This window comes from Nycticebus coucang, chromosome 12 (assembly GCF_027406575.1).
Source record: "Nycticebus coucang isolate mNycCou1 chromosome 12, mNycCou1.pri, whole genome shotgun sequence".
Taxonomy (NCBI): Eukaryota; Metazoa; Chordata; class Mammalia; order Primates; family Lorisidae; genus Nycticebus; species Nycticebus coucang.
Window position 1 is genome coordinate 69,807,496 of NC_069791.1, and position 25,788 is coordinate 69,833,283.

Sequence of the window (25,788 nt, forward strand, 5' to 3'; positions counted from 1 at the left end):
AGGTTTTGGTAGCTTGTGTCTTCATTGTTGTTATGCTTAAGGAAGTTAGTGATTTCCTGTTTGATTTCTTCCTGCACCCATCTGTTATTCAACAGAAGATTGTTTAATTTCCATGCCTTTGGATGGGGTCGAGCATTTTTTTTAGAGTTGAGTTCCACCTTTAGTGCCTTATGGTCTGAAAAGATACAAGGTAAAATTTCAATTCTTTTGATTCTGTTGATATTTGTTTTGTGTCCCAGGATATGATCAATTTTGGAGAATGTTCCATGGGGTGATGAGAAGAATGTATATTCTTTATCTTTGGGGTGGAGTGTTCTATATGCGTCTATCAAGCATAATTGTTCTAGGGTCTCATTTAAATCTCTTATATCTTTGTTTAATTTCTGTTTAGAGGATCTGTCCAGCTCTGTAAGAGGTGTGTTAAAGTCCCCTGTTATGATGGTATTATCAGATATCATATTGCTCAGACTGAGTAAGGTCTGTTTCAAGAATCTGGGAGCATTTAAATTTGGTGCATAGATATTTAGAATTGAAATGTCTTCTTGTTGTAGTTTTCCCTTGACCAATATAAAGTGACCATCTTTGTCTTTTTTGACTTTAGTTGCTTTAAATCCACATGTATCTGAAAATAAGATTGCAACTCCTCTTTTCTTCTGAATTCCATTTGCCTGAAAAATTGTCTTCCAACCCTTGACTCGGAGCTTTAATTTGTCTTTTGAAGCCAGGTGTGTTTCTTGCAGACAGCAAATGGATGGCTTGTGTTTTTTAATCCAGTCAGCCAATCTATGTCTCTTCAGTGGGGAATTCAAGCCATTAACATTTATGGAGATAATTGATAAGTGTGGTAGTATTCTATTCGTCTTATTTGGTGAGAGTCCATTGCTTAGTTTTATCTTTTGCATCAGTGTGGAGGTTAGGTTCTGTCCTTTGATTTCTGAGTTCTTACTTTGCTGCTGATCCATTGTGGTGGTCAGTGTGCAGAACAGGTTGAAGTATTCCCTGTAGAGCTGGTCTTGTTGTGGTGAATTTCCTCAATGTTTGTATATCCGTAAATGATTTGATTTCTCCATCAATTTTGAAGCTTAGCTTAGCAGGGTACAGAATTCTGGGCTGAAAATTGTTCTGTTTAAGTAGATTAAAGGTAGATGACCATTGTCTTCTTGCTTGGAAAGTTTCATTAGAGAAGTCTGAGGTCACTCTGATGGATTTGCCCCTGTAGGTCAACTGGCGCTTACTCCTGGCAGCTTGCAGAATCTTTTCTTTTGTCTTGACTTTGGACAGGTTCATCACAATGTGTCTTGGAGAAGCTCGGTTAGAGTTGAGGCGACCTGGGGTCCGATAGCCCTCTGAAAGCAGTGTGTCAGAATCTTTGGTGATGTTTGGGAAATTTTCTTTTATAATATTCTCTAGTATGGCTTCCATTCCTCTGGGGCATTCTTCTTCCCCTTCTGGAATTCCTATAACTCGTATGTTGGAACGTTTCATAAAGTCCCATAATTCTGACAGTGAACGTTCTGCTTTCTCTCTCTTCTTTTCTGCCTCTTTTACTATCTGAGTTATCTCAAAAACTTTGTCTTCTACCTCTGAAATTCTTTCTTCTGCATGGTCTAACCTGTTGCTGATACTTTCCATTGCATCTTTAAGTTCCCTGATTGACTGTTTCATTTCCTTCAGCTCTGCTATATCCTTTTTATATTCTTCATATCGTTCATCTCTGATTTGATTCTGTTTTTGGATTTCCTTTTGGTTATTTTCCACTTTATTAGCAGTTTCCTTCATTGTTTCCATCATTTCTTTCATTGTTTTCAACATGTGTATCCTAAATTCCCTTTCTGTCATTCCTAACATTTCTGTATAGGTGGAATCCTCTGCAGTAGCTACCTCATGGTCCCTTGGCGGGGTTGTTCTGGACTGGTTCTTCATGTTGCCTGGAGTTTTCTGCTGATTCTTCCTCATGAGTGATTTCTTTTATCTGTTTCCTTGCCCTAATTTTCCTTTCACTTCCTCTTGCTCTTTAAGTTCTTGTGCCTGTGGAAGTTGTGGGCGGGTTTAGACGGGTTGAACACACGCGACCACTTGCCGGTTTTCCACTGTTTTAGTCCTCCTCTTGGGGTCCAGAAGTCTCTCGCTGACTCCCTGTATCCTCATAGGAGTGATGATAGGCAGTTCCCACCAGCCAGAGATGCCTGGAGTCCTATCTCCCCAGACTCACGGTGCCCAGATGCAAGGAAGCTGTTACTCGGCTGCCATCTTGCTCCGCCCCCGGTCCTGAATTTTTTTTATTGTTGGGGATTCATCGAAGGTACAAGAACATTGATTATTAGAAAAGGACCCTCTTATATTTGTGTCCTGCCCCCCAAAGGTGTACCACACCCCTTGATCACCCACCCCCTCCCTCCTTCCTTTTTTAGCTCTCCCCATCCCCCACAGTGTACTAGGACCTTAATTGTCCTCATATCAGAATTGAGTACATAGGCTTCTTACTTCTCCATTCTTGTGATGCTGTACTAAGAATAAAGTGTTCCACATCCATCCAGGTTAATAGAAAGGATGTAAGTCTCCATCTTTTTGGTGTCTGAACAGTATTCCATGGTATACATATACCACGGCTTGTTAATCCATTCCTGGGTTGGTGGGCATTTAGGCTGTTTCCACATTTTGGCAATTGTAATTTGAGCTGCAAAGAATTTTTTTATAGTAGAAAATTTCAACCATAGATAAATTAATTTTCATGTATTCATTTGATTTTAAATATTACAAACTCATAGTCAATCTTGTTTTATCTCTCCCCATTCTCTTCTATCCTCCTCCATTAAAGTGTTCTGAAGCATATCTCATGTGTTTATAAATATTTCAGTATGTACCTATGAAAGGTAAAAGCTCTTTTAAGAACTGCAGTACTATTATACCTAAAAAAATTCAGTAATTGCTTTTTATTTTTATTTTTAGAGACGGTCTCAGTTTATCGCCCTCAGTAGGGTGCCATAGCGTCACAGCTCACAGCAACCTCCAGCTCTTGGGCTTAGGCGATTCTCTTGCCTCAGTTTCCCAAGTAGCTGGGACTACAGGCGCCCGCTACAACGCCCAGCTGTTTTTTGTTGCAGTTTGGCCAGAGCCAGCTTCGAACCCGCCACCCTCGGTATATGGGACTGGCGCCCTACCCACTGAGCCACAGGCGCCGCCCTCAATAATTTAATGCCAGAATATCCAATTAATGAATTTGGATAGCCCACCTAATTTTTCTGTACTTGATGATTTGTTGCTTTGTCTTTTAAGTCTTTTTTATTTCCATGTTATTTTATTTATTTATTTTTTGAGACAGTTTCATGTTGCCCTAGGTAGAGTGCCATGGCGTCACAGCTCATAGCAACCTGAGACTCTTGGGCTTAAGCAATTCTCTTGCCTCAGCCTCCCAAGTAGTTGGGACTACAGGTGCCCGCCACGATGCCCAGCTGTACATTTGTCATTGTTTAGCTGGTCCAGTCTGGGTTCGAACCTGCCTGCCTCGGTGTATGTGGCTGGTACGGTAACCACTGTGTTATGGCGCTGAGCTGTCTTCTAAGTGTTTTAATCTATAGTTTTTACACCTTTTTTTCCCCTTAAATTTTCTTCATTGAAAAAACTGGATTATGTGTGGTGCCTGTGGCTCAGTGAGCAGGGCGCCGGCCCCATATACTGAGGTGGCAGGTTCAAACCCGGCCCTGGCCAAACTGCAACAAAAAACAGCCAGGCGTTGTGGCGGGTGCCTGTGGTCCCAGCTACTCAGGAGGCTGAGACAAGAGAATTGCCTAAGCCCAGGAGTTGGAGGTTGCTGTGAGCTGTGACGTTACAGCACTCTACCGAGGGCGACAAAGTGAAACTCTGTCTCAAAAGAAAACAACAACAACAACAAAAAACCTGGATTATTTATCCTATGGAGTTTTTTAAATTCTGAATTTTTCTGTTTGTACAGACATGGCATTGTTTTAACATTTCTCTTTCCTTTGTATTCCTAAAGACTTGTAGGTGCGGAGGTGTAAAGAGATTCACATCTTGCATTTTGGCAAGAGTATTGATTGTTTTTCTTTACATGATAGGAGCCTGGATCTTTTTATTTCATTAGTCCTATAAACGGTTCATCATTTAGTAGCTGGAATACTTCTGTAAGAAATTTCCTTTCATTACTATTAGTTTACACACATAAGATACAGTTCAAATAGGAAAGTTAGGATAAATGCTTGATCATCTTTATTTGCTTATTTTTTGCAATAATGAGCTGTTTGCTTTGCTTCCTGTACAGGCGATCAGTTTTTTTAAAATCATAATGCATTTAAACATTTCATATTGATTTCAGTCCACTGCAGTTATAGTTTGACGCTCAAATCATTTCACCTTTGACTAGTGGGAGTCTCTTCAACTTGGCTAGTGATTCTTTTTGACACAACTATAAATCATCATTGACAGCTTCTTTGCTTTCTGGTGTGACAAGATGTTTCATGCTCACTTCAAAAGTTTTCTGCCCCTTTGGAGAGTGAAAGGGAGTGTTGTTCCTCATGTCAGGACACTGGTGTAAACTGGGACTCTACAGAGCAAACAGGCATGTTTGATCACCTGACAAAGAAGCCTCATTTTGCATGATGGAGCGCCTGCAGTTCTCTCACATGGTGGCAATGCTGTGCACCTTTGGTGTCTGCACTGTGCTGTTGGATGATGAGGGAGCCTATTCCCAGAGGTGTGACTTGAAAGGAAATTCTCTTTTCTGCCCTGGGTGGTGGTAAAACCAGATAATTGCCCAAGGTCTGTCCGAGGGAGTTATTTCATCAAGAAAGTTTAATCCTTGTAAAAACGTGTGCCATGAGTGTTTCTGGAGGCTGATTGCACTGAAATACTTTCAGTACCTGTTTAATCCCAGCTAAATGCAAGCGGAAGCAGCTTTGTTCCTTAAAAAATAAGCTGGTTTTAATTCCCTTCTTTCTCCACCCTGCAACACAGGTTGGCTTTATCCACTTATGAGCCAGGGAAAGTAACTGGCAGCAGCATGCTTCTCCATAGTCTACTTGCTCTCTTAAACTGCTGAGGTTTGCCAACTCTGCATTGTCAACATTTTGTATAAAGATAATTCTTTGGGGGGCTGTCCTGGTGGTTTTGTACATCATAGGATGTTTAGCAGCATCCTTGGCCTCAGTCTACTAGGTGCCAGTAGCACCCGCCAGCCATGACAACCAAACATGTTCCAGGTAACAGCTGAAACTGATGAGTGCTTTTAAATTTGCTGCCCAACTAGTTGATCCACCAACCATTTCTTATTCAATGGTCATTGTGTTTAGACATTTGGTAGTCAAACATGGAATAGAAGAGGTATAAGACATGTTTCGTGCCTTCGAGAAATATCAGGGGAGATGGAATAAACACACTTAATCTAAACTGATAATGTAAGTTCCTCATGAGTGTTACAAAAATAGGTGCTTCAGAAAAGGCAGAATTAAACTGTAACACTGGGTGAAGTCACTGTCACATTAATCATCAAGTTGGAGTTTTGAGAAAGGACCCAGGCAACCAGTAATTATGATGATCAAAAGTACTCAGTTGCTACTTTTCACTGGTTCAGCTGTAGAGATCGCTTCTTAATGTGCATGAAGGCATCAGAAAATATTGATACTTTTATAAGGAGGTGTTTATTGATTTGCTCAGTATAATAATTTTTATAGAAAATTACAAATAACAATATGAATGCCACTAGAATCACCACAATAATTCTCATTTTCTTTGAAAATTATCAATAAAGTTGTTGAGAAATGTTTATTCTTTGATCAGACTTGAGGAGGAGTCAATGAGACTAAGTGGGAGTGGGTGGAAATCATCCTGTAAGAACCAGGGAAGTGGAGTCCACTTAACTGGTAATGGTTTAGTTAATTCTTTATGTCACACAATATATAGTTTTCTACACAGTCACCCAGAGAGCTCCATGAATGTGGAATCTCCAAATGTTCAACTGCAGTAGGAGAAGCTCATCTTCATTTCTTGGTTTTATTCACAGAGTAAATTGGGGTGTCTGGTGTTCTGAGACGTAGCTTTCTTGAAGAACACAGCAGAAGTCCTTAGGAAAACTCAGGCTCCACTTACCGTCCCAACTCTTGATTCAACCTTTAGAACAATGGGTTTTTCTGGTTGAAGAAGTCCTTCCCTGTTTAATTTCATGGGGATCTGCAACAGTTGAATAAGCGTGTTTAGAAACAATAAAGCAAGTGAAGAAAAGGTAGAAGCAAAGTAGAAAAGATATGTTAAGGACAACAATGCTTTGCAAACATAAAAATTACTTTTAACACTATGTATCTTAGATTCTTTATACTTCTCTACAAACTGAGTTAAGACTGGATAGTGAAAACCTTCATCTATTCATTCAGTAAACATAATACTTATTGAACACCCATTCTTTGCCAGGCCTGAGATAAATTCATGTTGACCTGTGCTTTTTTTTTTTTTTGTAGAGACAGAGTCTCACTTTATGGCCCTTGGTAGAGTGCCGTGGCCTCACACAGCTCACAGCAACCTCCAACTCCTGGGCCTAAGCAATTCTCCTGCCTCAGCCTCCCGAGTAGGTGGGACTACAGGCGCCCGCCACAACGCCCGGCTATTTTTTGGTTGCAGTTTGGCCGGGGCCGGGCTTGAACCTGCCACCCTCGGTATATGGGGCCAGCGCCCTACTGACTGAGCCACAGGCGCCACCCTGACCTGTGCTTTTTATAATTTAATTTTTAAATAAGGCTGAATTAAGAAAAACTTAAATTTGATTCTTAGGCTTTATGGCAAACTGTTGAACAGCAATATAAAGTTAATTTTGTGTATGTTGAGACTTGCAAGGTAATCCTGAGTAGGTATTAGGCATTTCAATTATGAGGGCAGTTCTTGAACTCTTAAAGAGTCCAGTAATCCCAACCATTGAATCTATCGAGTGTAATGATGGGAAGAGGCTGCAGGAAGCATTGCACTTTTGTTTTGTAACAGCTCCTTTCGGCTTCTTCCAAGGGTAGTGGAGGTGGGGAACTTCTCAAGTCTCACAGTGTATTGACTAATACTTTGAGTCCAGTTCTGAGTCACTCCTTCAGTCTAAGGGGAACCACCAACAGAGTAACCTGATACCGATTGCGCGAGAGGCAAGAAGATTGTCATGGAGATTGAGAAGTGCCAGCTGCAGAGGTGTGCCAGAGGCCTCCTTTTTCTCAGAGTTTGGACACCCTGTCTATATACACTTACAGGATGGCTGCCCAGCTGCCCTAAACCCACTGATAAGATGGAAACCATCTTCATCCTCCTCTCCCATGGTAAAAACCTATGTAAGGGGAGGAGTTGCATATTAAATGCATTAGTCCTAGAAATAAGCCTTATAGGACCTTGCTTAATATGAATCAATGACAGTTGTTTTTCAAGTTCTTCAGAGGAAAGATTCCAAATCTTTCTATAAATATTTTTAAATTTCAAATGGCATGAAAATACTTCTCTGCATTTCAATGTGTAGGGAACATATTTCTCATATGTCTCTATGGAGAACATTCATAGAGTTGTTACTGAGTCGAGAAGGAGCCAAGCTTGTCTGCATCAGGGCTCCTGGAAGGGGAGATGAAACATGATGGCTCTGGACTGGAGGAATCTTTTGTGTCAGAAAGAAATGCCTTAAATCACTGATGCTCAGCCAGGGTTTCATATGAGAAACAATGGGGAGGACTTTTAAAGCCATACTCTTTTTTTTTTTTTTTTTTTGTAGAGACAGAGTCTCACTTTATGGCCCTCGGTAGAGTGCCGTGGCCTCACACAGCTCACAGCAACCTCCAACTCCTGGACTTAAGCGATTCTCTTGCCTCAGCCTCCCAAGTAGCTGGGACTACAGGCGCCTGCCAGAACGCCCGGCTATTTTTTGGTTGCAGTTTGGCCGGGGCCGGGTTTGAACCCGCCACCCTCGGTATATGGGGCCGGCGCCCTACCGACTGAGCCACAGGCGCCGCCCCAAAGCCATACTCTTTATGGCAAATTATTTTAGACTTTCTGGATGACTCAGGCATCATGAATTTTTAGAGCTCCTCAGTGATTCCGATGTAGAGCTCTGGCTGAGAATCCCAGTCATGAGAGAGCTTCTGCAGTTCTGGTGAAGGGAGCAGCACCGGACAGCCATGAGGAGTCTTCACTGCCCTGTATGACTGTGCACAGCACTTCCCATCTCCAGGTGACTTGAATTGGAAATTGTGCTCAAATTCGGAGATTGACGTACTTGTGTCACATCTGCACTGAGTCCAGGTCATATTTGCAGCTTGGTGTAAAACCAAGGGAGCTTGAAGCCACCTTACAGCTCATATGGCTTTCTTTGGCTCATCGGGCAAATTATTAAAAGATGAATGAGCATATTCTTTTTTGTATATACATCCCTCAGTTAAAAAACACTCTCAGTAAAACATTATTTGTACAGAAAGTACTGACCTGCGTTTCTTCACAAGGTTTGAAGGAGAAATTCTGCAGGACTCCAACGAGAGCAAGTTTCATGTTCATTAGAGCAAACCTCATGCCAATGCAGTTTCGGGGCCCAGTTCCAAAGGGCAGGTATATGTAAGGATCTATGCTGTCCTTGTTCTTCTTGCTGAACCTGGGTCCACAGTAGTCGATAAAAACAAGTTAATGAAACATAAAAATTACAATAGCAACACGTTAGGTGTTTTCACTTAGCCTTCCCTAACCAGTAGCATATAGGATACTTTGTGAGGTGGTCACTGAAATACTGCTATAGTTATTTTTTTCTCTCTCTTTTTTTCATTATTAAATCATAGCTGTGTACATTAATGCAATCATGGGGCACCATACACTGGTTTTATAGACCGTTTGACACATTTTCATCACACTGGTTAACATAGCCTTCCTGGTATTTTCTTAGTTATTGTGTTAAGACATTTATATTCTACATTTACTAAGTTTCACATGTACCCTTGTAAGATGCACTGCAGGTGTAATCACACCAATCACCCACCCTCTGCCCATCCTCCCCCCTCCTTCCTATCCCTCTCCCCCTTCCCCATATTCTTAGGTTATAACTGGGTTATAGCTTTCATGTGAAAGCCATAAATTAGTTTCATAGTAAGGCTGAGTACATTGGATACTTTTCTTCCATTCTTGAGATACTTTACTAAGAAGAATATGTTCCAGCTCCGTCCATGTAAACATGAAAGAGGTAAAGTCTCCATCTTTCTTTAAGGCTGCATAATATTCCATGGTGTACATATACCACAATTTATTAATCCATTCATGGATCGATGGGCACTTGGGCTTTTTCCATGACTTAGCAATTATGAATTGGGCTGCAATAAACATTCTGGTACAAATATCTTTGTTATAATGTGATTTTTGGTCTTCTGGGTATATGCCTAGTAGAGGAATTATAGGATTGAATGGCAGATCTATTTTTAGATCTCGAAGTGTTCTCCAAACATCTTTCCAAAAGGAATGTATTAATTTGTATTCCCACCAGCAGTGTAGAAGTGTTTCCTTTTCTCCACATCCACGCCAACATCTCTGATCTTGGGATTTTGTGATATGGGCTAATCTTACTGGAGTTAGATGATATCTCTATAATTATTTTTCTATGAGAATTACAAGCTGCTGATTCTTTCCCTCTTCCCTACCCTATAGGAGTTTTCAGTCTTGTTGAGATGTGATGAATGCTGTTTAAACAAAGATTTATCTCTAAACTCTAAAATTACTTTCAGATGGAGTGATATGTTCACTCTCCAAAAGGCACATGAAACCGATTGAAGGGAAAGTAGGTTCCTGCCTCACTTCTCACTTATGTTGGTCATATGCACATTGAGGAAGGAGTAGGAGAAAATGCCTCACACTTCAAAAACTGTTACTTTTCCCTTTCCTTCTCTTTTCTCCCTCCTCTCTTTTCTCTCCTCCTCCCTCTCCTCTTTTTCTTTTTTCTTCTTTCTCAATCTCTCCCTTTGTTTTCTCCTGCCCAGAAGAGTTTAAGTCAGATAATTTACATGGACATGTGATGCTCCCCAACTGTAGTATAATCACTGCCTTCTTTGTTCTACTAGGCTGTAAATGCCTTGAAAGTTAGACCCATGTTTTATTCAAATTTGATTCCTCAATATTTGATATATTAAGGAAAAATGTTAATTTTGGGAAAGTGATAATGACATTGTGGTTATGTATTTTTAAAAGAGTACTTATATTTTGAAGAATATTCTGAAATATTTATAGGAGACTGCTTCAAAGTAACCTGGTAGCCGGGCACGGTGGCTCACACCTGTAATCCCAGCACTGTGGGAGGCTGAGGCGGGAGGATTGCTTGAGCTCAGGAGTTCGAGGCTTGTCTGAGCGAGAGTGAGACCCTGACTCATGAAAAAAATGGAAAAACCCAGCTGGGCACCGCGGTGAGCATCTGTAATCCCAGCGGCTTTGGAGGCTGAGGCAGCAGGATGCCCACAGCCGGAGTCTGAGGTTGCAGTGAGCTACGACGCCATTGCCCTCTGCTCAGGGCATAGGGAAAACTGTGTCTTGACAAAAAAAACAACAAAGTAACATGGTAGTTATGGAGCGTGCATAACGGTATGTTAATCAGACAGCTGATGTACGTTGATGGTTCTGAGCAGGTGATAAACACATGGATATGAATTAAAAGTATTCTCCAGACTTGTGTCTATAGAATATAGTTGTATATATGTCAAATATCTTCCCAATTTTTTTTTTTTAGCATTTGGATTTCTCATAGCCTGGACCAGCCCCTGATACACCATCAGTACTTAGTATTTGGTGAATGAATAACTCAAAGGGAAGTACAGTGAATGGTCTCTGATTTTGTGTTTGTGAAAGTACAGGAGGTAGAAATGCTAAGCTTGAAAGGAAGACAGAAGTCCTCTGCTTCAGAAAAGAGAGGACTTGGTTACCTTTCATTAACTCTTTCAACAAGTATTATGTGTAGACTCCATGCTCATGTGATGGACACCAGGGACAATAAGACAAAGTCCCTGCCATCAGCAGCCTTGTAGTGAGGGCTCAATAAAAGTATAGATTTCATCCTCCTGTTTTACCAGCCAGTGCCCTAAAAACTTTATTCTAGAATTTGCTCACCAGTGCAATGATGCAAAAGCATCAACTCTTTCCAAAGTATAAACTGTATCCAAAGGCTGACTTTGGCTCTGAATTCCTAGAAGACCAAGCTCAAGACACCTCCAGGGAGGAATGTCTGAGATGTCTAGAGAGCTGATGAATTTGCTTTAGTAAGGTCACCAACTACTGAGAGCATAAGGGAGCTGGCACAGGACTGTAGACACAGGCAGGAGCAGGAAGACCTGTGCTCTTCTGCATCCTCAATGAAGTGGCTTAAACCATCAGGGACCAAGACTTCCCAGGATCTCAGCCTGTTCTTTTACAATTACTCTTAGGAAAGAGGTACTAATGTTGAACAAAATGGAATGTGGAAACATTTCCTAAAGTTGGTGGTAAATTCAGAGGCTAAAGGGAACAGTACAGCAAAACTGAAAGGAATAATAAACCCACACTAAAATAAAATAGAAGTTAAATGAATTATGGCATATGCATACAAAATACATATAGTAACCTAAGATAATTAATAGTTTATTGTTTACTCTTAAATGAATTAAGCAGAAGTTCAAACTGAAATAAATATGATATCACTACAGTTTTAAAAAATGTATATATGCATAGTCCAGAAGGACAGATAGCCACATAATTAATGTGGCTCATTTTAAGGTGTTGGGACTGTGGGTAGTTATAGTTTTCTTTTTTCTAATCTATAGTTTGTAAAGTCTGGGCAATTATCACTTTTATAATAATACTTCTAAAAATAGAAAGGTATATAAAGAAATTACTGTACAATCACATGATGGTCATGTGCACTAAGAAATATCAGAATGCGCTGGAACCAGCCTGGGTTGGGGGCTCCCTCTCCCAGGTACTTCATACCTTTCAGGGCGGAACTCCTCAGGCTCTGTCCACTGCTTTGGGTCTCGGTGAAGGGCATAGGTTGGTATCATCACAGTGATCCCTTTGGGAATGAGCACTCCATTGATTTCAACATCTTTCTTACAGACCCTCTCAAGTCTTCCAGCAATTGGGAATAATCTGAGAGTTTCATTCACCACCATGTCAAGATACTCCATCTGTACCAGGGCATCATAGGTGGCAGGTGCCTGAGATAAAGAAACAGATTTGGATAAACAGAGATTTGGAATTAACTTTCACCTCAGTCTTTGTAGTACTATGGAAGCATTAAGAGCTCTAAAGAAACTCATTTGATAAAGGACCTTAGCATTTATAAGTATAAGGCATTTTATTTTATTTTATTTATTACACTTGATCTTAGCCAAAGGCCGAGAAGTGATTTCTTTTCCTTCCTTCCTTCCTTCCTTCCTTTCCTCCCTTCTCCCTCCTTTCCTTCCTTTCTTTCTTTATTTTTGAGACAGAGTCTCACTCAATTGCCTTGGGTAGAGTGCTGTGGCATCATAGCTCACAGCAACCTCAAACTCTTGGGCTCAAGCGATCCTTTTGCCTCAGTCTCCCAAATAGCTGAGACTACAGGTGCTTACCACCACACCTGGCTAATTTTCCTATTTTTGGTAGAAACGAGGTCTTGCTCTTGCTCAGGCTGGCCTGGAACTCCTGAGCTCAAGCAATACACCCGCCTCAGCTTCCCAAAGTGGTAGGATTATAAGTGTGAGCCACTGTGCCCAGCTAGTATAAGGCATTTTCATAATTATCATGTATTTGATGTACTCAAATGCCTCAATGAGACATGTGGAGATGTATGGATGTAGGAGACCTTTGGGACTACCCTTACCCAGGGACTGACATCCTGAGCATCACCACGTACTGCCTTTTCTTTCTCATGTAGACTAACGTGACCAATAGACTATGACCATTGCTGTCTAGTAAAATATGTCAAAGTCACATGTCTGTACCAAGAAAAGAGAACATGTAAAGAGTAAATCCCTATTTGACATATGGCTTTTTAGTATAAATCCTGCTTGGTAACTCTTTTGGTTATGTATATAGAATGTAGAGAGAAACACCATATTATATAAACATGCTGCAAATAACTTGGGGACAAACTAGTCGCTTTCTAATGCAAATGTGACAAGGAAAGGTTATAATTAGATGCCACCAGGTCACACAATTTCAGGTCTTAGTGAAAGTTATAAAGGGGATAGAAACCCCTCACTGAGCTTCATCCTCTCTTGCTAGAAGAGTCTCCTACTTGTTGCTTTAGGGCTTGACTGTAGCTCTAAAGAAGATCTGTTTGCCAAACCAACACCTGATTCAGAGGCCAGATCTTTTTACACAACAAAGAATCCCAGTTTGGGCAGAGATCTGAAAACAGTGTGGGTGTGGGCAATATATCTCTAGCCCTTAGTGTTATATTTGGAGGAAATAGCATAGAGGTTAAGAATTTTGCCCAGGGTTCTTCACCACTCGCTCCATGACTGCAGCATGACACAGGTGTGGGCAGAGCTGAGTCTATCTGTCCAGTGCAACAAGGCCAGGTGCAGTCAAACAATAGCCAGATCAGAGGATGTCTAGCCACTGCTTGCTGAGCTAACTATCCAGGCACATGAGCAGTAAATGCTTACTGTTAGATGCCACTGTGTTTTTCTGCATAGTTTTTTTTTTTTTTAACATGACATTATTATGGTAACAGATAATGGATGTATCTGGAGTAGCACTATTATACAAGATTCTTATATTTCAGCATCCATTATCTGTGTTTCTTTCTCTGTTTTTCTCTTTAGAACCTTCCTAATCAGTGCTGGTGAAAGAATCAATGCTTATGCTTTTTGCAAAACTCTGCTTGTCTCCCTCTCCAGGTGTCATCTATTCACCTTATTGGGCAAAGCCGCATCAATCTCATCCTGCAGTTTCTTCTGGACATCAGGGTGAGTGGCCAGTTCATACATAACGAAGGAAAGAGCACTGCTAGTGGTCTCGTAGCCAGCAAAAATGAAGATAATTGACTGGGCCACAAGCTCCAGATCAGACAGAACTGAAAGGAAAGACATTTTAGGTAAGTCAGTCAATGTAGAACATCACAATTTAGAGGAAGAGAAATCCAATGTAGAACATCACAATTTAGAGGAAGAGAAATCCAAGTGAGCTCCCAATCCCTAGGGGAAAAATGGAAAAGTAATTCAGAATCACACTGCGGATGGTCTTAATCTGATGTCTGCCTTAAAGAGATAGAGCAAGGCATAATTGTTTTAACCCAGTTTTCCCCAAAGTCTATATGGTTGTGGGCCATGAACTCTTCATTATGTGGCCTCATTGCCAACATAGTTTGGTAATTTCCAGAGAGAGCATTTCTGTCTAACATACTCAGTGTTGTGGGAGTTCCCCAGATAATCATAATAGTACTTCAACTGTAAGTTAAATATGGGGTAGCATTTTCCCCCAGGAAAAATTTAACATACTATAGTTATGATAGAGCTTGAAAATCTTTCAGTTTGCAATACTGAGACTTAATTACAGGGAAAATTAAAGGATCTTTCCTGTAAACATGTTTCAAGGAACTTAAGGGAACAATATGGGGGTACAGATAAAGTCTTGCTACTCAAAGTGTGGTCCATGGATCAACAGCACCAGCAGCATCTGGAGGCTTATTAGAAATGCAGAATTTCAAACACTACCCTAGAACTATAGAATGAATATCTGAACTTTCAGGAGACATAACATGTCTCCTGAAAGGCACATCCCAGCCTGAGAAGTATGGTTACACCTCTGAGAGGCAACAGCTACTAGAAGTCCTGGGGCATAAGTCTTCACATGGATGATCTCAGGATATAAAGAAACTACAGGGATAGAAAGCTGGAGGGGTGGTGACTGACCATATTCTAATGAATGGCTTTAAAATAGCAAAAGAAAGAAAGCGTCTATGGAAGGACACTGGTCAGCATGAAATACAGAAAAATAAGATCTAGTGAGTGAAATTAGTAATGCTTATTCAGTCATGGTCTGAATGTCGTCTTCGTTAGTCCACGATCCTCTCTGTGCTCTCTTTCCTGCTCATCAAATAGCCCTTGTGATTACAGGATGGTTTCCTTTTTAATTTTTCTCTTGAGAGAAGCTAAGTACTGTCAGGTACTGTATTGTTTGATTGGAACTGGATTAGGACCTTTAGATACCCAGAGCACTGAAATAAATATGGTGCCTGCTATAACCATGTAATTCAGAACTAAAATATAAAATAAGTGTGAGAAATGTCTACAGAGTTGTGATTTACCAGTCTCAGTTCTGTGATGCAGCTGTGGGTAATTTAACTATCAATTTTTTTTATTCAGTTAGTATGAGACCCCTGCTACTGAATTGAAATTGTACTATAATCTCAAAGATTAGAGTGTTGTCTAATAAGATAGCCACTAGCCACATGTGGCTATTTAAATTTTAGTTAATTAAAATTAAATACAATGTACAATTGTTTTCAGTGTCACTGGCCACATGTCCAGTGCCTAGTAGTCACATGTCTAGTGGTTACTGCATTGGACAGGGAAATGAAAGACAATTTCCTTTATTACAGAAAATTGTCTTGGGATAGATAGAAGTAGGTTTACACATAGATGCATTTACAGTAGTATTCTGGAGCTAGCCTATCCCTGTTCTCTAGAACCAATTGATTTTGTGAGATGGTTGTCAAACCTAAGGAGCTTGAAATTGACATAGTCATCATTTAGCAGCCATCATAGTAATAAAGGTTTCAGTCATAACCATAGATGGTAAAACAAATAAGTGAAAGATTAAGAGGAAGAAGATATTTATGCATTGTCAAAGGTTTCCTTCACAAATTAATTATTAATTCCAAAGTGAAAAATAAAACTTGACAATACATTAATCTGGTGAACACATTCTTAAATATTTTCAGTTAAAATCATTATTATTGGGACCAGGAGCCTCCTGACTGGATGTTAGACACAAAATTTCAGGCAGAGGTTCTGACTCTGTGGATCTTGGGGAACCTGAGAACCAGCATTAGTTCTCATGTAGGTGATCCACAGACACCAGCTGACTTCCAGGCTTGACAGGCTTGTTCAGGGCTTCTCTTGTAGCTTTGAATATGGCTATGCCTGTATGTTTCTAGAAGGTGCCTCCAGCTACCATTTATAATCCAAACGTGTGTCATTCTACAACATAGAAGAAATTCTCCTCTCCCTGGAGAACTTCCTGTACATTTTCAGAAGAAGCCCATCTCTCTGGGCTTCCCCATCAGGAATCCCCAGAAGCCCTCCTTGGTCACCTTTATGGGACTCCGTTTCTTTGGTGTTTTGGGAGTCGATCATCAGCTGAAGGAAATCTACTCGGTGCTGGAAGCAGAAAGAGAAATTTCAATGTCAGAAATTGTCTGGTGTGCAGTCCTCAAACCTCCCTTCTGAAAATATAGACCCTTGAAGTACAGAGTCTGACAGGTGTTGGCTGAGTCCTCATAAAACAAAAGCATTCATGTAAGACCTTGGAGAGTGGGATGTTTCCCTCAGAGAATTGCAGCTATCATGTGCAACTGCTTTTTGGACTTGCATTCCTTGATCCTTTGTTTCTCTAGCTTTTGGACACAGCTTCCTGGTCTAAGAGTTTCTGGTGCTTTCTCTATTCATTCCTGTTTGCACAGGAAAAAGTTCTGGATGTTGGTCCTTTTTGTTCTACTGCCTTCATTCTTAGCCAATGGACATAGAGATTAATTTCACATTTTTAGAGCTCCTGAGAAGTTTTTTTGCAAGTATTTTTGAAATACCCCACCCTCCTAGAACTCTATTCAATTTCGGTAAAACCTGGGTTGTTGCGTCTGCCTCCCTGACCTGAAGACATCCTTGGGCTGTACTCCAGGGCTTATTAAGGTAAAGCTGGGTCAGCTAGCTTGTAGCCTTAATGCCCAGAGAAAACTCCTGCCCACTTCAGGCCATGAAAGGCCTTAAAGGTAACACACACTATACTTTAGTGGGTGATAGAACTCTCCACTGGAGAATGTCTAAAATAACAAGCTTGGACTTGCAATGGTTCTTTGTCATTCTAAGATCTGGAGAACTTATAATACCAGTAAAATAAGTTTTAAATAGTAACCTTTATCCTTTGATAATTTAGTGAAGGGAAGGGAAGTGATAAAATTTTTTTCTCCATAATATTTATGCTGTGACTTTCTGATTGTCATGCCCACTGTTAAATTTTAATACTGTCTCTCTGACTCATCTCATATCTTCTTCCCCAACCACCACCTTCTTCATTCCCACAAAAATGTCATCACTCTCTTGGTCTGAACTTAAGTTCTCTATCTACCTTTTAAAAATACAGGGAAGTGAACAAATGATAGGTATACAGCCTCCAAGATTATAAAAAAGTGAACATCTTCAGCTTATGCCCATCAGAATTTACCCTTTTTTTATCTTTCAGGCGACTTTCTTTCATCCTTTTCACCGATTTTTTAAAAAAGTCTGTAACATCTTTTGGAAATGCAGTAATACTTAATGCTTCAAAAACTGGGGTAAGAAATGGAAAGAGTACTGTAGGAAAAAGAAAAAAAAAGGAAACAATCATGAAAATGAAAAATTTACCTGGAGCAATTATAATTTTCTCTACTAATTAGAAGAGTAAAAGACATTAGGGTTCTCAACCAGGAGCCATTCTCTCTGTGACCTTTGCTTGTCTTGCAAACCAGTGGCTGATAAGAGCATGCCATGCATAGGGGCCAACACTATAGCAGTGAGACCAGTGGCTTTTTATCCATCTTTGGAGTGGCCAGAGGAACAGGATTAAATTTTCTGACCACTTAGCCTTTATCTATGGGACTAAAGAGTCTCTTTGGATAAAGTAGACCATAGTTAGCTGCTCTAATTAATCATACTGTTAAAGAAATAATAGTCAGGATAGAAACAATACAGAACATGTTCTTCGGGCAATGCCTGTGGCTCAGTGAGTAGGGCGCTGACCCCATATACCGAAGGTGGAGGGTTCGAACCCAGCCCCAGCCAAACTGCAACAACAACAACAACAAAAATAGCTGGGAATTGTGTTGGGCGCCTGTAGTCCCAGCTACTTGGGAGGCCGAGGCAAGAGAATCACCTAAGCCCAAGAGCTGGAGGTTGCTGTGAGCTGTGACGCCATAGCACTCTACCAAAGGTGACAAAGTGAGAATTCAAGATCAATATACAAAATAAATTACACTTCTGTACACTACAATAGATAATCCAAAAGTGAAATTAAGAATATCTACATAGAGGGCAGCACCTGTGGCTCAAAGGAGTAGGGCACTGGCCCCATATGCTGGAGGTAGCGGGTTCAAACCCAGCCCCAGCCAAAAACTGCAAAAAAAAAAAAAAAAAAAAAAAGAATATCCATATATAATTCAACTTATTATAGGATCAAAAAGACAAAATATTAGAAATAAATTTAGCAAGAGTATAAAACTTAAACTACGAAAACTACAAAACATTGTTGAAATAGAGGACCAAAATAAAAGAAAAATATGCCATGGTCATGGACCAGAAAATTTAATATTGTCAAAATAGTAATATACCTGAAGTTGATTTAACACATTATCAGAATCCTAGCTGGCTTCTTAAGAGAAAGTGGCAAGTTGATTTTAAATTCATATGGAAATTCAAGAGACCTGGAATATCCAGCACAATCTTGGAAGAACAAAGTTGTAGGACTCATATTCATGATTTCAAAACTTACAACAAAGCTCTAATGATCAAGACTATGTGGCACTGGCATAAGTGTAGAAATATAAATCGAGGAATAGAATTTAGATTCCAGAAATAAACCTATGTATCCATGGTCCACTGAATTTGAGAAAAGTGACCATTAGAGTGACCATGACCATTAAAATGGGGAAAAATAATCTTTTCATCAAATGATGCTGGGACAACTGGATAGCCACATGCAAAACAATAAAGTTAGACTCTTACACTGTATCTAAAACCTAACTCAAGATTCATGAAAGACCTAAACATAAGAGCTAAAACTACACAACCCTCAGAAGAAAACCAAGAGGGCAAATCTTTATGACCTCAGATTTGACAATGGACTCTTAGATTTGTTACCAAAACACAAGCAATAATAGGAAAATGCATAAGTTGCACATCATCAAAATTAAACATTTTATGCTTCAAAGAATACTCTTTAAGAAAATGAAAAGATATTAAAGAATAGAAGAAAAATTTTACAGGTCATTTCTGATAAGGGATTTGTATCTAGAATATTTTATATAAATAAATCTTAAAACCCAACAACAAAAAGACAAACAATCAGCAAAAGACCTAACATTTATCTAAAGAAGATATAAAAATGGTGAATGTTTCTCAGTATCATTAGCCACTAAGGAAATGAAAACTAAAACCACAGTGAGATACCACTTCACACCCACTGGGATGGCTATAATCAAAAAGATGGGAAAACCAAGACTTGGTAAGAATGTGGAGAAATCAGAACCCTCATTCATTTCTGGTAAGAATGTAAATGGTGCATCTATTGTGGAAAACAGTTTGGCAGTTCCTTAACAAGTTAAACATAGAATTACTATATAACCCAGCAATTCTACTCCTGAATATGTACCCCTAAACAGGTATTCAACATAAACATGTAAATGACTATTCATAGCAACAATATTCACAGTAGCTAAAAGGTGGAAGCAGCCTAAATGTCTGTCAACTATGAACACATAAAATGCAGTCGGTGAATATAATGGAATATTATTTGGTCATAAAAAGAATTGAAGTACTGAGCCCATACTTTGACATGGATGAACCTTGAAAATACCATGCTCAATGAAGGAAGCCAGTCAAAAGACCACATATTATATGGGTCCACTTATGTGACAGTGTCCAGAATAGGCAAATCTAGAGATAGATAGTAGATCAATGGTTGTTTAAACCTGAGTGAATTTGGGAAAGGCAATAGTTAAAAGGTATAAGGCTTCTGAATTGACAAAAATGTTCTAGAATTGGCAATGGTGATGATTGTACATATCTTTGTATTAAAAACCACTGCATCGTACATTTTAAGTGGGTAAATTATAAGGTGTGTAAACTACATCTCAATAAAGTTGTTATTTTTTAAGGATGGGAGAGGGAGAGAGGGAGAGATGGAGAGAGAAAGAGAAATAGTAGTTAGTCCACATACTTATCGAAAGAATGAAGGGATCAAGGAAATCAAATCTTAAGAGCTTCTTGGTGTTTTCCACAAAGGGATCCTGTGGGTTGTTGAGAGAATCAATGTTCACTCCAAATGATGTGCCTGTGATCACATCCATGCTGTAGGCTCCAAAGGCACTGAGTAGAAAAAAAACCCAGAAAATTGAAATTAGTACCTTTTTATCATTCTTCTGCTATACATACAGCAAGAAGTATGTGTAAACCCATATATCTGGGCCAGACAGATGAAAAGCTACAGACTTTCAGAACTACCTGCTGCATCATATGCTATCTCACTCACTCATCATGTGGTTATTGAATGCCAGTGATGCAGCTGGCTTGGACTTGGAGTGATGGGGACACTAAGATGATTTAGACTCACCTCTGAGCTCTAGGAGTTCAGTCACAGGGAGACAGAGACCCAGAGTCAGGTAAATTACAGGACTGTTGAGTGTGGATGATAATAGGGCTGTAAGCATTGTGCTTCAGCAGAACATAGTGGAATAACTAATGCTTCCTAGGTGTCACAAAAGGTGTCATTGATGGGGCAGCACCTGTGGCTCAGTGGGTAGGGTGTCGGCCCCATATACTGAGGGTGGCAGGTTCAAACCCAGCCCCAGCCAAAAACTGCAATAAAAAAACAGCCGGGCATAGTGGCAGGTGCCTGTAGTCCCAGCTACTCGGGAGGCTGAGGCAAGAGAATCGCTTAAGTCCAAGAGCTGGAGGTTGCTGTGAGGTGTGACACCACGGCCCTCTACTGAGGGTGATAAAGGGAGACTCTGTCTCTACAAAAAAATTAAAAAAGTGTCATTGATCTAGGTATTGGCTGGGCATAGATTCTGTGGTGAGGCAAGACCTGATTCCTCTTCAGAACTTCACAGAAAAGCTACATCCCCTTTAGAGTTGCCCTGAACATCATCTCTCCTTCTCTATACTTCTGCTAAGCCTCCCAAGTGACCCACTTTCTCCAATTCCTATCATCTGAAGTTGCTCTGAGAGCAGATCATTTCTGTGGATTATAAGAACCAAGAATGTCCTGGTTAAAGAAAAAAAACCCCCACAAAACATCACTTCAAAATTGATTGGGGGGCCTGATAGCTGAGTGACCACATGTCCCCAGTCTGCCCTGGACAGACTCAGTGTATACCTGTTGTCCAACGTAATTCAAACACATTCTGCTTTAAATGATAAATGATAGAGGTGTCTTACCCATATCCTCTACAGGGCCCACTCTCTTTTGAGGTTGCAGGATGGAGAAGTGCTGGGAAGATTTAGTATTCAGTATTTCAGTGGTATTCTCAGCAAAACCATGAAGGGATTCAAGTTCTCCCAGGTTCCCCTTTGTCACTTTCCTGCCTCACTCATTGCCAGCTAACAAATATATCTACCTTCACTTCCCACCATTTCAGACCCTTTACCCTCAAAACTTTAGTACAATCATTTCCTCTTTCTCAACCATTGTTTTGTCTTCTGGAGTATCTAAGTGGATCATTTTTCAGATAAGTTAATCTTGGCTCCTGTGCATGGGGGAAAAAAACCTTTAATCGCCTCTCAGCTGCCCTGTCTTCTCCTAGGAGCCACTCCCTCTTGGGTGTCCCATTGGAGTTGTAACACCACACCCTGCTCCTGTCTGGTCACTGGAGTAACTCAATAGTGAGAACATTAGCTCCATGGCAGGCAGCTAGAGGGTCTCATGACAGCTCAGAACCCCAAGACTGTGCTTCTACTCACTCTTTCAAGTTGACGGGCTTGTCTTTCTCTGCTTCCTGCCTCAGGTTTCTCACCAACACATCTGCATACTGGCTCATGATGGGGAACATCTAAGCACAAAACACAGCACCACATATATTAAATGTGCAAACTTAAGTCTTCTAAGCTTGGAGCAGTAAATAACATTTTATAAGAAATCATATGATTTCCGTTTTAGAACATAAAGGTAAAAGACTATTTTTAGAAAGCTCGAACTCAATAGACTACTCCTTGAAAAGGACTGTGATTTTACTTTCTAGCTGTCCCAGATTAATTCCTGAAGTTTCTAATTAGAAGTCCTCTTATTTTCTTACCTCCTTCAGTTTTCCACTGGTGAAGGTTGGAGACAGCAACGCTCGTATTCTCTTCCATTCTTCATTCTCAGATAGAGAGATGGCACTTTTCATAAAGCCCACTGGACCAAAAGACTAGAGTTTAAAGCAAAAACATTTTGTCCTACATAAGTTTTGGAGGTCTTACGGTTGTAGAAAATGTGATAAGCAGGTCACTTATTTAACAAATATTTAGTGACTGTCTACTAGGTGGCAGGCCCTATGCTAGATGCTCAGTAAAGATTTATCCTAAATGCCTATCCTCCTGTGAGTGTGTGTATGGCAGGGGGCACCTAGCCACCTGGTGTGGTTCCAGCCTTGATATCCTAGTCTCTTTATTTTACTATTTTAATTTATTTTATATTTTATTGAGACAGAGACTCACTTTGTTGCCCTGGGTAGAGTGCCATGGCATCACAGCTCACAACAACCTCAAACTCTTGGGCTTAAGCAATTCTCTTGCCTGAGCCTCCCAAGTAGCTGGGACTTCTAGGCACTCACCACAATGCCCAGCTATTTTTAGAGACGGGGTCTTGCGTTGGCTCAGGCTGGTCTTGAACTCATGAGATCAGGCAATCCACCTGCCTAGACCTCCCAGAGTTCTAAGATTACAAGTGTGAGCCACTGCACCGGCCTTAGTTTCCTTTTAAATGCAAATACTCCATGTGGTAGGAGACCTGTTCTTGCAGTGAAATAGATGTAGGACATCTTAAGGATTACAGCGCCTCCTCCAGGGCTGGGCAGACTAGAAAGCATTGGTGACAGTCCAGTGGCCTTGGCAGATGGTGTATTGATTCAGACCAGCTGTCTTTCAATACACCTACAGCATGAACAACTTAAAAAAGGGATGCCCTGATGTGGTGACTTAGAAATAAATAGTTGGTAATACTGAAAATATTAGGAATCTGTTTTAAAGAAATAATGCAATTACATGAAAGTCCTTTACTCTTTTTTTTTTTTCTCTAGGGATAAAAGTAAAAAGAGAATTCCATTTCCCATCTCGGGAATGGCCTATTTTAATAACTTGTTTGAAATGTTCTTTCATCTTTCAAAAATGATACTTTGTTTTAAAATGGATACTTTCAGCATACATTTATAATAAAAATTCTGTAAACTATGAAGAGGAAGAAAATTCCTCAATTTGATAAAATATAAAACTCTTCAGCTAAATCATGCATGCATATTAAGTTCATGGAATGAAAGACTCAGCATAATAAAGATACAGATTTCCCCTAAATTGATATACAGGTTTAATTCAATTCTCATCAAAATCTCAGCAAATTTGCTTGTAGACATATACAAACTTATTCTGAATTTGTATAGGAAGGCAAAGGCCCAAGAATAGCTAGAAAAAAATCTGAACAAAATGAACGAAGTGGGGGGAATAACTCTATAAGACATTAAGATTTACTATATACTTTACTATTGCCAAGACAGTGTGGTACTGGATGAGGGGCAGACATAGAGCAGATTAGAGAATGAAAAACAGAGGCACACAAATAGGCCCAAATGATTTTTGACAAAAGTGCACAAGCAATTCAGTGGAGGGGGGACAGCCTTTCCATAAGTTCTGTTAACAGCTGGACAGGCATAGGCCGCCCAAAGTGAACCTTGATCTAAATCTCATACCTTATGTAAAAATTAACCCCAAAAAGATTGTAGACTTAAAGGTACAGCATTAAATTATATAACTTTCAGGAATAAACAATAAAAAGGGCTAGAAGAAGAATTTTCGGACTTGATCCCAAACCACAGTCTATAAAAGGGAATAGCAATAAATTGGACCCCTCAAAATAAAAACAAATTTTGCTCTTATACAGATCCCGTTAAGAGGAAAGGACAAGCTATATTTCATGTCTATAGAAGCATAGCCTCATTGTATGAAGCTCTTTCACTGTTAGGGAGCCTCATGATGATAAAAGAGTTCTGTGTCTTGATTGTGTTGTAGTCACACAAATCTTTGCAATAAATGAATTTGCATAGAGCTACACACACACACAAATGAAGGCACATAAAATTGAGGAAATCTGAATAAGCTCTGTGGATTGTATCAATTTTGGTTTTCTGTTACTTTAGTAACAAGAATATATTTATAGTTATGTAGGATGTTACCATTGGGGGAAACATGAGGGTACATAGAACATCCCTATACATTTATGGGGTAACTTTCTGTGAATACATACATATTATTTCAAAATAAAAGCTTAATAAATAAATAAATATTTAAAATTAAAAAATTGAAGCCTACCCGCCGGTTTGTGAAGACAGAATAACATTCTTTCACTAGCACTGTTTTGATCATGTCGGGATCTGTGATAGCCAACAGAGGCTGTCGACCATCGTACAATCTGTGTTGGGAAAACAGAGCTGATTAAACCCTGCAAGCCTGATTCTGTAGCTGCTGGCACTCTCAGCAATCTAGACTTTGATCCTGATGTTACCTAATCCATACCCCTAGTTGTATAATACACAGCAATATTAGGTCCAAGCTCAAGTTAGGGTAGGACACAGCAAAATTCTTATTGCAAAGCACTCAAATATTTATGCAATAAAGGTAATGTGGCTCAGACATCTAAAGAAAAATAGCTCTTTAAGCAGATCATGGTTAGAGATAATGGGAACAATTGTTAGGTCTAGGTGGTGTGTACATGAGTATTTCCTATGCTATCCTCCATATTTTTTTGTATGTTTAAAATATTTAATTATCATGAATGATATTAAGTCAGTGAAGGCAAGTAAATTATCAAGTGCTGGCAAGAACTAAATGTTGCAAGGAGCACTTGGAGTCAGTCCCATGAAGATCTGGTACTGTGTGTTTGTGCTACTCCGTCACGTGGCCTTTACAGGCCATTCCAACTCAGCAGTACTCTGCGGACAGTGCTGTGGTTTCTGAGGACTTGAGAGAAAACGAAGAGGTACAAAGAGGCAAAGCTTTCTCCCTCTTGTTTGTAGTATACAAACACACAGTTGCACATCTACTGTTGCTCTCACCAAACCTCTAGTGGCTCTGAAAGGCAGCAGCTGCTGCAGTTGACTGAAGCCATCCTCCAAGATCATAAAGTCCATCAGCCCACCAGTGGGTTAAAATATCACACATCTCTTCTTCAAAGTCAGCAGCATGGAGTGCATGTAGACAAATACTTGTATACACTTCTATCGAAAACTTTTGGCTTGGCCAGGCGCAGTGGCTCGGACCTGTAATCCTACCACTCTGATGTGGGTAGGATGGTTTTACCGGCCTGAGCTCACGGGTTCCAGACCAGTCTGAGAACAGTCTGTTTCTACTAAAAATAGAAAAACTAGCTGGGCATTGTGGCAGGCATCTGAAGTCCAGCTACTTGAGAGGCTGAGGCAAGGGGATTACTTGAGCCCAACAGTTTGAGGTTCTTGTGAGCTAGGATGCCACGGCACTCTAACCAGGGTGACAGAGCGAGACTCTGTCTCAAAAAACAAAGAAACAAACAAAACCCCGGAAAAGAAAACAACAACAACAACAAAAACCCTCTTGGATTAAATAAAAAAAGAATACAACTCCACACTTGCAGAGAGAAGAACAA

At 40.1% G+C, this 25,788-nt stretch overlaps 1 protein-coding gene across 1 annotated transcript in view; it reads right to left on the reverse strand.

Annotated features, from left to right (window-relative positions):
• Positions 1-5,635: 5,635 nt before the first annotated feature.
• The window catches only part of LOC128562788 (cytochrome P450 3A4-like), a 33,040-nt gene continuing 12,887 nt past the window's right edge, over positions 5,636-25,788 (reverse strand). The window contains exons 4-13 of the mRNA XM_053558098.1: positions 24,480-24,579; positions 22,214-22,327; positions 21,882-21,970; positions 20,140-20,288; positions 17,392-17,519; positions 16,265-16,331; positions 13,863-14,023; positions 11,950-12,176; positions 8,449-8,611; positions 5,636-6,183 (exon numbers count right to left, since the gene is read on the reverse strand). Coding sequence (XP_053414073.1) covers positions 6,088-6,183; positions 8,449-8,611; positions 11,950-12,176; positions 13,863-14,023; positions 16,265-16,331; positions 17,392-17,519; positions 20,140-20,288; positions 21,882-21,970; positions 22,214-22,327; positions 24,480-24,579 — 1,294 coding nt within the window. The 3' untranslated portion in view covers positions 5,636-6,087. The remainder of the gene's footprint in view (positions 6,184-8,448; positions 8,612-11,949; positions 12,177-13,862; positions 14,024-16,264; positions 16,332-17,391; positions 17,520-20,139; positions 20,289-21,881; positions 21,971-22,213; positions 22,328-24,479; positions 24,580-25,788) is intronic.